Genomic DNA, 11,243 nt, shown 5'->3' on the forward strand with positions numbered 1-11,243 from the left:
TGGTTGTTTTGCTAGTCTGTCTGCGATTTCAAGTTAAGTCAATTAAGAATTACATTTCTGTCAAAAGCCATCAATCAACAATAATGTGTCTGTGATTAACTAAAAGACAGCACGTCCAGTCCAGATTCACTATTTTGCACACTAATCCAAGTTTGACCCGTTGCAGTACAACAAACAAACCACCAGATGTCACGAACACCCAATTATTGTTCTTCAGGGGGCAGAAATCGCTAAACTAAGTTTGCACAGCAGATGGCGTTACATCATCACTAAAATCACTGTTCATGTCCTACGTTAACTAGAGCAAACATTACACCCCTGTCAGTCAACTGCAAGGAAAAACAAATCTTTAAAAATGACAATGCTTATTCCTGTCACTACTACCTTGAAAGCTTCCGGACAAATCTTCACATTTTACAGCAGATCAATCTTTGCTTTAAAGGACGGGGAGCTGTCCAACCCGCTGTGGTGCTGAAATGTAATAAATTGCGCAGATTACCGACACAGTGATTTTTATACAATATATATATATATATATATATTAAACGATAAAAAAATGTTTGCTACTGTGTAAATAAATTGATGCTATTAGTATTTCCCCTGCAAATGTTATGTATTTCAGAAATGTTCGTTTTGTGTTTATACACAATGAGGTCCTTCATAAAAAGCCTGTGATCAAACATCCCATTTTAACATCGCATGATTTAAATGCATGGCAATTATTCAACGTAGGTGTATGGGGGTAGATTACACATTATGTGCGTAATTTTTCTTTTTCAACATTTTCTTTCTCCCTTTCTGTCGAACAGAAATCTAAAAACATATTTGAAATGAGAGGAATCACGGTCAAAGAATAATACAACTTGTCTAAAAAAAAGAAAAGAAACTAGCACAGAGCACTTTATTAGCATATAACTTTCCAAAGTCTGTTTATGAAAACAAACGAGAGCGTAGGCGGCGATCAATAACATCTCAGCGAGCGAGAGAGTGAGTGAGTTAGTTCTCACTGAGCAACTTAATACTTGCAGGCATCTTCCTCACAGTCAGCATATCTGCCGAGCTCGGTGACTTAAGGTTTGTGGTCCTAAGCAGTTATAGAAGCTCGCTCAATATTTAGAAGTTATAAAGCAAAGCACAACTTGGCGTTACTAGGTAGGGGCTTGACGTGTTAAATGAGCATAAAAGACCCAGCTGGTTGGGGAAGCACTTGAGGGGGTAGCAAACAGTGCGTCACATCCTTGGGAAAAAAGAGGAGCGATTCCAATGGAATCAACATGTAAGCGCATCTGCATTGGGTGGCATCAATAAGAAGACAGCTGAGGAGAAATCATGACATTGAGCTACAGGTGAATTCATCTATTCATGCTCATTCGGGCTCCGCGCGCCCAACTAAAATGCCAGTGTAAATAAGGGGAAAACAAGAAGGCGAATTTTTGACCTGACGCTGATTTTTTGACTTGGCGTCCTCAACCGAATACGATGAAACAACACTGCATGACAGCAGTCGAGAGGGAGGAAATGCACGCGCAACGAAGGACTGCAAGGTAAAGCAGGAAAAGTTGGTCCGCGCGCCGAGGCTTCACTATTCAAGGAGTGTTGGACAACCCAATGTGCGAGGACTTTTTGTGGAAGAAAAGCACATTTTAGAAGAGAGTTAACAGTCGTTTGCTTAAACCAACCAAAGTGTGGATCATGGCTACGGAGGAATCGGGTGGCTTGGCGCAAACCGCCGCCGTTAAACTGTCAGAGATGGGGGAAAAAACTAAACAGTTAGGAACGGCGATCCAGGACCCCGAGCGACAAAGAAGGATTATTCTAGTCATTGTATGTGTGGCACTTCTGCTAGACAATATGCTTTATATGGTCATCGTGCCAATTGTGCCAGATTATCTAGCGCGCTTAGAGAGCGAATCAGAGAAGGCGCATGTAACGGGTAATTCTTCAATCAACAGCACGCAAAACGAGAACTTTGACTTGCAGATCGGCGTACTTTTCGCCTCAAAAGCCATTCTGCAGCTCCTTGTCAATCCCTTGACCGGAACTTTCATAGACCGAGTCGGCTATGACATCCCACTTTTAATTGGACTCAGTATCATGTTTGTCTCGACATGCATTTTTGCCTTCGCAGAGAACTACGCGACTCTGTTCTTCGCGCGCAGTCTGCAAGGGCTCGGCTCGGCGTTCGCAGACACTTCAGGAATTGCCATGATCGCAGACAAGTACACGGAGGAGCCAGAGAGAAGTCGCGCGCTGGGCATTGCCCTCGCGTTCATCTCGTTCGGAAGCCTGGCGGCGCCCCCGTTCGGAGGGGTACTGTACGAGTTCGCAGGCAAACGCGTCCCGTTCATTGTGCTCGCCTGTATATGTTTGGCAGATGGTATACTATGCCTGACTGTCCTCAAGCCCTTTTCCAGTAGGACTAGAGAGAATATGCCGATTGGCACCCCGATTTACAAACTAATGATTGATCCCTACATAGCAGTTGTGGCAGGAGCTTTGACCACATGTAACATCCCCCTTGCTTTTCTGGAGCCCACCATAGCTAACTGGATGGAGGGGACAATGGATTCATCCCAGTGGGAGATTGGGCTCACCTGGCTACCTGCCTTTTTCCCTCACATTTTAGGTGTTTATATGACTGTCAAGCTGGCAGCACAGTATCCACACTTGCAGTGGTTCTATGGGGCACTTGGCATGGTTATCATTGGTGCTAGCTCTTGTATTGTGCCGGCTTGCAAAAACTTCGAGCAGCTGATAATCCCCCTGTGTGGCATTTGTTTCGGTATTGCACTGGTAGACACAGCTTTATTACCCACACTTGCTTTTCTCGTAGATGTCCGTCACGTGTCTGTGTATGGTAGTGTATACGCAATTGCAGACATCTCCTACTGTGTTGCCTACGCGCTGGGCCCCATCGTGGCCGGTAAAATAGTGCACGATCTAGGGTTTGTGCAACTCAATCTGGGCATGGGTCTGGCGAACGTACTTTACGCACCAGCCCTGATTTTCCTGCGCAACGTGTGCTTTATGAAACCATCTCACTCTGAGAGAAACATGTTACTGGAGGAGGGAGCCACAGGTCTGTACGACACGATTAAGATGGAGGAACGCCAAAGAAAGAAGCACGGCTACAGTTCAGCCGGTAACTGTGTGCCCATCGACGAGAACGGGACATTTGCTGGACAATCAAAGTCATTCTCTGAAGAAGAGACGTCTGAGCTAGAATACATATAGTTTGAGTCGTCTATCCTTGGTCATCTGTTACAATCCTGTTAAAACCTCTGCTGAATATAAATGTTTTTCATTCACTCATTTACATGTTACTCATTGTCCCGAGGAAAACTATTGGTGAACTGCATACAATCTGCATAAATAATTTAGGCAACTCAATTTACTGAAATAATGAGCTCAATATTTTTTTCTTCAATATAAGAAATGTAAAATATATATTTCACTGTTTAGTATTCCGCTGTATTAAGTTTATTATTCAGGGATATAAATATGGTGCAAACATATTACATATGAAGACGCGTGTTAACGTATTAAATGGGCCTTCGTTGAAGTTATTCCGCCGAATTTGTGCTGTTACAAATAATATGCAAAATTTCACCTGACACCTTCATAGAAAAAATGATGGAAGCGGTGTGAATCCTGCCTTTTCAGTGTCTGTTTCAAGTATTAAATGTTTAGGGTGTATTTCTGGAATGCGTTACTGTATATTATGGAAAATAATGGTGTACATATGTGCATATCAAATGTACATAATTAAAAGAAAATCTGTGAAACGCCTTGTTGTGCGCCGTGTGTCTTTGACTGACTTTCATCATGCATCTACACGATCACGCTAAAGAGATACAGTTACATATCTACATCTAAATTTTAATTGATTTCGTTTTGGTTTAGGCAAAAAAATTATCACAAAAGACAATGATTCATTAGTGACAGAAAACAAAACGAAATATTCAAAATAAATGGAGGCAATACATTTGCGTATTTTTTTGTGCAGTAAAAAGCATCAAAGAGCAAAAAATACAACAAAGAAACGAAAATATACATATTCTGACATAACACGCATTAACAAGACATCATTATAGATATCTACTACACTGTATGTATGCTATAATTAAAAGGCTGTGTTTAAAAAAATAACTTTTCTGTCCATTCTTTCCACACCCAAAATTGATTCATAAATATAAAGCGATTAACCAAAATAGACGTGTATGGGGGTTTCTGTACACGATGCTTTTTGCAAAACAGACGTAAATCGAACCTATTTATTTAAAAGAAGAAGAAAAAACAATTGCTTATGGTGCAAGATGGTCTATAACAAGACTTTCCTCTTTTCGTTTTAATTAAAGTATCGAGCGCGTTCGCGTACGGACATTTTTTCTTCTGTGAGATTTGGAAAGGTGGCCATACATTTCTTTCAAGGACTTAACTTACAGTGAGTGTGAGGTGGGCTGGCAGATGCGGCATCGAGCGAATGGAGTTGAGTGGGAGGAGTCTGAGAAAGGTACCGCTCCTTCAGCATCTTTCCTGAGGAGCATCCTAAGAGGCTCCCGACTTGCAATGAATGGGACGCAAGCATGCAGCCTGAAACAAGTTAAGACACCATCAACGGCACTTTCCTCTTAATAAAACACGGCGGGACTATGGATCTGGATAAACCCGTTGAGACACCTGAGGAATCCATAAAGAGAAAGACATTTTGGTGAGTACTTTTTAAATGGACTTTTGAGAATGTAAGAACGTTTATGCTTACAGCCTCCTCCTCAAACAAGGACCAAATAGAGCTAAAAAGCTATAAAAAAATACTTTCTACTTAATTTAAATTCAAAATCTCGCTTCTATGTATTTAATATTAATTGTAATTAATTTTGAATAGTTTAAGGTTGCTAATAGCCTTGTCTAATCGATGTGGCTGATGATAAAAAAAACCCAGATAGCACAGTTTTTAGTTATTTTATGGATAGTTATATTTATAAAATGAAATTGAATACTATTTGCTATGCAAGCCGTCTCTCATTCCTGTATATCTGTTCCAGAGGGAACTGGGAAAAGTGTCAGTGGATTTTTATCTTTCTTCATTTAATTCTTCAACTTTGAGGATGCCGGTTTTGAAAAGGGAACAAGCAAGAGACGTGGGAGATGCAAGTGTAAGCAAAATACTAATCTTTTAACATTACAAACAGACATGGAAGTCTACAATATTGATAAAACATAAATTATCATGTTGTTTTATACATGCCATTATAGCAGAAGTGATCTTGTACACAGGGCAAAATCATTTAAATATAATACTTGTCAGGGATCACTTGGAGCATAAAAGATTTACTACTCTATCAAGGCTAATTAAACAAGAGACTCATTAGCTTGAGAACAAATACCATAAGATCTAGAAAACAAATGCTAGTTAAGCAGAAGCTGTCCCTGGCGCTAAAATATAAATGAATGAATCTCAATAAAGCTCTGATCTCTCTGATTTCAATTTAGGGCCTTCCGAAGCTCCCGGTGCCCCCTTTGCAGCAAACACTGGACACGTACCTGAAGTGCATGAGTCACCTCATACCAGAGGAGCAGTTCCGAAAGACCAAGGCTATTGTAGAGAAATTTGGAGCACCTGGTGGGATGGGAGAATTTCTTCAGAAAAAGCTAATGGAGAGAAGCGATCATAGGGCTAATTGGGTATGGACTGCACTGTCTGCTAAGAAAAAAGTGACTGCTGTAAACAACTTTGCTTTTAATGTGCAGGCACATTCTGTTAAATATTGTTTAAAAGTGATTTATTTGGTTTTTACTCTCTCTTGATCATTGTCTAAGGTGTATGACTACTGGCTCGAAGACATGTATTTGAGCAACAGATTAGCACTACCTGTCAACTCCAGTCCTGTTATGGTCTTTCCTAAGCAGAACTTCAAGGGTCAAAGTGACGTCCTCAGGTACAGGACTCTGGGGATACAGCAGAGGCGATTTTTATTCCTTTAAACTGAGACGACAACGAACTCACTGCATGCCATCATTGATATCAGTTTATTTAAATGGAAATGCAATGTCTACACAAGTTAAGGATACATGTAGGCTATACGCATTAGGATTGTGCAAAGCTGTCAGGTCTGTAAACTGCATGATCTCATCCGCTAACTAGCTCCATATGGCCGTGTAATCGAGGGGCTCATTAACTAAAATTTGATTTCTCATTCAGCATAGTTTAATCTACAGATTAGTAAGCGTGTAAACAAAGTGTTCCTCACCCTTACTTGATGTTGATTTCAGTCCTAAAATGGACGTCTGAGGGAAACAATATATATCATAATGGACATTGCTATTTTAGGCTTAACATATAGAAAACGTTATGTTTCCTATTGATTATTTCTACATTTTGTATTAAAAGATTAATATAAGTAGTTTCATAATGGTAAGTAAAAGTATAGAATTAGTCTTACTTAGAGAATATAAAATAAAAACCAATGATTTTGTTAAACCCAAATTGGATTAAGTGCTATTTTAAAACCTAATTAAAACAATCGCATTGCCACACACACACACACAAACACACACACACACACACACACACACACACACAGAAAACCCTTCAAAAGTATTAGGGTTGGTCAGATTTTATTTACTTTTTTTAAAGAAAATAATACTTTTATTCAGTTAGGATGCAATGATCAAAAGTCAAGTTTTATTGCATTTTTGATCAAGTAAATGCTGTCTTAGTGACCATAAGAGACTTCTTTACAAAAAAATATATATATTTATATAATATTTAAATAAACTCTTGTCTTGCATATTTGTTCTCAACAGATTTGCTGCCCATCTCATTTCTGGCGTATTAGAGTATAAATCTCTTATTGATGGGTAAGTTTTACTCCTTGTTTTCACATGTAATCACATTAACTTCTAGTATTGTGAACATGAATGTATGCTGCATTTGTTGCAGACGTGCTCTCCCTGTAGACTACGCTCGCGGGCAGCTGGCTGGGACGGCCCTGTGTATGGATCAGTACAACAAGGTCTTCACCTCCTACCGTCTGCCAGGGCCAAAAAGTGACACTTTAGTGGCTCAGAAGAGTATGGTTATGCCTGAGCCCGAACATATAATAGTGGCTTGTAAGAATCAGGTAGGAATTGCTTCACATGCACAGTAAAAAAAATAAGCTTAAAATTGTAAGTTTAGTCAACTTGAAATGTGAAATTGTACTAAGTGACAACTTGGATATTTGAGTTGACTAAACTTAAAATTTTAGGGAAGAACAAACACTTGCTTTTTTAAGGTAAAACAACCATTTTTTTTACAGTGTGGTACTAAATATAATTCTGCTGTTATGTTTCTTTTTTTATATGGTTATGCTTTTCTTTCTAATTATGTTAAAGTTTGATTCCAAAAGTCATAAGCAATCTGTAAAGACAAAGATTTGATGCTGTTTTCTGCCATACCATGCTATATATGTTATACATACCATGTTTGCAGTTTTTTGTTCTCGACGTGGTGATAAACTTTCGTCGACTGAATGAAAAAGACCTTTACACCCAGCTGGAGCGAATCAGAAAGATGGCAGACATTGAAGAGGAGCGTCTGCCTCCTATCGGTCTGCTCACATCAGATGGCAGAACACAGTGGGCTGAGGCTCGCAGCGTACTGATCAAAGGTCAGACATCATTTATCCTCAACTACACAAGCTGTATCTTTACTAGACCTGCAATTTGACATCCAAATATTAAGAAACAAAACAACTTGTGAGAGAGCTGCGTTTCCAGATAAACTCACTACAAAAAAAATCCCCTGATAAAACACGAAATTCCGTACAGGTTAATGGAATTCACACCAATATAAAATGTAATATTTCTCAATCGGGTGCAGATTCTACCAACAGGGACTCTCTAGACGTGATTGAACGCTGTCTGTGTCTGGTGTGTTTGGATGAGCCCTCTGGCATTGAGCTGACTGATACCAACCGAGCTTCGCTGATGCTCCACGGAGGGGGCACGGACAAAAACGGGGGCAACCGGTGGTACGACAAGCCCATGCAGGTAGAAAACCCACAGTTGGGTCTAAATTGACTAAGAAGATGAATTCTAAAATTAAACTACTGAAATGATTTCAGTTTGTGATAGGTGCAGATGGATGCTGCGGCGTTGTATGTGAACACTCCCCATTTGAGGGAATAGTGCTCGTGCAATGTACAGAGTATCTACTGAGATACATGTAAGCCAAATTATTATTTTATTTATAGAAATTCATTTCAAAGTAACTCTTTGATTATCCACAATGCACTGCTGGTCTGGCAAATTCAATGAATACATTCACTTCTGAAGGAATCTGTAATATCCGTTTGCTTATTCTCACTAGCACAGTAGTTGCATTCATGTATTTGCCAAAGACTCGGAACTCTAATGAGATGACTTGAGATATATGCACACACAGCTTGAGAATAGCAGCTAAGCTAGTGAAGACGCAATGTGATGGACTGTAAGACTGTTTCTCTCACAGGAGGGGAAGCCCTTCTAAGCTGGTGAGAGCGGCCAGCATGAGCGAGCTTCCTGCCCCCAGACGACTGCGCTGGAAATGCTCGCCAGATATCCAAGCATTCCTCACGACCTCAGCAGATAAATTACAGAAGTAAGTCAATAAAACAGGTGATACACCAGGGTAGTAAGTTCTATACTATCTATCTAACAGATACCATTCTGATTGCTTGCAATTGATTAATTACACTAAACTTTGTTTATTCTATTAAAGCTCCATCCAATTATACTCCACTGTAAAAAAGTTCCCGCCTTAAATTTAGTTAAGTACAATCAACTTGTCGTTTCAACTTAAATTACATTTACTTCAAAATTAGTTGAATCTTGTATAACTTATAAAAAGTTGAAAAGTGCTTAACTTATTTTGATGAGTTAAAGCAATGTAAAAATATGTTGTCATAACTTACTGATCATATCATTTTTTACAGTGTAGAAAATACCTCAAATTTAATTATTCCTGAGTATCACAGGCATTTTGAAAGTGATTTAGTTTATATAATTTCACTTATACATAAATCATTTCAAATAAAATTCAAATAGACAAATAAAAGGGTGTAAAATACAAGAGAAGTGTTAGCATCTTTTGAGTTTCTTATCGTTTAAAAGTATGGGGTCAGTAAGATTTTTAGTTTGAAAGGAATTAATGCATTTATTTAGGGTGCATTAAATTGATCGAAATTGACAGTATACATTTATAATGTTAGAAAGATTTCTATTTCAAATACAGTAAATGCTGTTCTTTTTTTTGTTGCTGCACTGTACGGTCTGAAAATGTTTACACGGAAATTTTAAGCAGCACATAGTTTTTTACATTGATAATAATAATTCTTGAAAACCAGCACCAAATCAGCATATTAGAATGATTTCAGAAGGATCCTGAGACAGAGACACTGACTGAAGACTGCATAATCGCCACTGAAAATTTAGCTTTGCCCTCACAGTAATAAATTAGAAAACTTTTTAATAATATTTAATTTAAGCATAAGAGACTTTCAAACTGTTAATTCCTACAGACTTGCGAAAAATCTGGACATGAATGTCAACCAATTCACTGGATATGGCAAAGAGTTTATCAAGAGACAGAAAATGAGCCCTGATGCTTATGTTCAAGTAGCCCTCCAGTTTGCATTTTACAGGTCAGTCTTCTCTATAATTGAAGATATATTAGTACTACTATAGAATGAAGATTTAGTTTTTTTAATCTTCTTTTGCATTCAGATGCCATGGACGTCTAGTGCCCACCTATGAAAGTGCATCAATACGTCGCTTTCAAGAGGGACGAGTTGACAACATTCGCTCCTCCACACCTGAGGCCTTAACATTTGTGAAAGCTATGGCCAATAGCTCCAAAATCACTGTATGCAATTTAGTTTGTTTACATTGCACTTCATTCAAACTGCCCTGCATTTCATGCAAATGGCAACTCATTTGTAGAAAATGCTGTGTGGATTGCCAAAACAGGAATAGCTTAGGAAGGAATAACAACCCTTGCTTCCTTTATTCATTTAGGATGCTGAGAAAATGGAGATGCTTAGGACTGCCATTAAAGCCCAAACCAATTATACAATTCTAGTAAGTGAAACGGACAGCTGAATTTGAATTACGCAATCTGTCAGTTAGTCATGACTCATGTTTAACTGTGATTATCAAACTGTGATTGTCATACTGTCTGCTCTCCAATAAAATATTGCTTTTCCACTATTTGGAAACAGGCAATCACTGGGATGGCAATAGACAATCACTTGCTAGGGCTGCGAGAGATTGCCAAGGAGCTAAAACTGGAAAAGCCAGAGCTGTTTTCTGATGCAACCTATGCCACCAGTATCCAGTTCATTCTCTCGACAAGCCAGGTTCACTTTGAAATAATGAGAGATAACCTAAAAATGGATGTGTTATTCATAGTGCCCATGCAGCTTCATATTAGCACTAGATACCCAAACTCTTTTGTTAAAAAAATTGCTTGTCTTTGCATAGGTTCCTACCACTGAGGAGATGTTCTGCTGCTATGGTCCTGTTGTCCCTAACGGCTATGGAGCCTGCTACAATCCTCAGATGGACCACATCATCTTCTGCGTGTCAAGCTTCCGTGACAGTGCTGAGACCTGCTCAGATTTGTTTGAGAAGACTCTTGAGGGATGCCTGAAGGAAATGCAAGATCTGTGCCGAAAATGCAACACTGAAGCTAAAGCAGCTGATTCCACAGAAAGGAGGGAGGGAACTCCCAAGGTAATGAAGAATGGAAACAAATCATAGCCAGAAACTACTATGTTTAAATCGCATGGAAGATGCAGGAAGTAACCACTGTGACTGTGCAAAGAGTGAACATTTCGGGAGAAAATCATAGTCTTAAAAATACAGCAAGGCTCATAGACTGATTTAGTGTATACTTTTGATATGCAAAAGAGTCAAAGTAGGCATTCCCCTTCTGGAATTTCCTCTATATTGCCAAATATTATGACCAACAGAAGTGGCATAGAGATTCTATGGAGATGTAGTCGCTTGAAAATAGTAACAAGTAGATCTATTTAGGTGTTTTGCATTATTTGGCCTATGAGAGTATACAGATTCAAAAAGCAGATGAAGCTCAGATTTACAGTAGCCCCTGCCTTCTAAATATGAACTAGCCGAGGTCGGTCTCTAAGAATCCTGCCCCGTTTTATAGTCTGTCTAAGGGCAAGCTCACACTACAGGACTGAATTGCTGTGGTGCTCACT

At 39.1% G+C, this 11,243-nt stretch overlaps 2 protein-coding genes across 2 annotated transcripts; both read left to right on the top strand.

The window, feature by feature from the left end:
* The first annotated feature begins 1,030 nt into the window (after window positions 1–1,030).
* On the top strand, window positions 1,031–3,434 carry slc18a3a (solute carrier family 18 member 3a). Its single transcript, XM_056242880.1, has one exon. The coding sequence runs from the start codon at window positions 1,693–1,695 to the stop codon at window positions 3,232–3,234; it is 1,542 nt and encodes a 513-aa protein (XP_056098855.1). The 5' UTR covers window positions 1,031–1,692; the 3' UTR covers window positions 3,235–3,434.
* Window positions 3,435–4,383: 949 nt separating this feature from the next.
* On the top strand, window positions 4,384–10,891 carry chata (choline O-acetyltransferase a). Its single transcript, XM_056242879.1, has 15 exons — window positions 4,384–4,711; window positions 5,046–5,156; window positions 5,494–5,685; window positions 5,821–5,939; window positions 6,808–6,861; window positions 6,944–7,124; window positions 7,475–7,652; window positions 7,865–8,034; window positions 8,109–8,209; window positions 8,495–8,623; window positions 9,543–9,665; window positions 9,748–9,886; window positions 10,039–10,101; window positions 10,242–10,379; window positions 10,504–10,891. Exons 2-15 carry the CDS (start codon window positions 5,109–5,111, stop codon window positions 10,780–10,782), a joined length of 1,914 nt encoding a protein of 637 aa, XP_056098854.1. The 5' UTR covers window positions 4,384–4,711; window positions 5,046–5,108; the 3' UTR covers window positions 10,783–10,891.
* The last annotated feature ends 352 nt before the right edge of the window (window positions 10,892–11,243 follow it).

Source organism: Rhinichthys klamathensis, unplaced genomic scaffold, assembly GCF_029890125.1.
Source record: "Rhinichthys klamathensis goyatoka isolate OS25496 unplaced genomic scaffold, OSU_Roscu_1.1 h1tg000764l_1, whole genome shotgun sequence".
NCBI classification, from domain to species: Eukaryota; Metazoa; Chordata; class Actinopteri; order Cypriniformes; family Leuciscidae; genus Rhinichthys; species Rhinichthys klamathensis.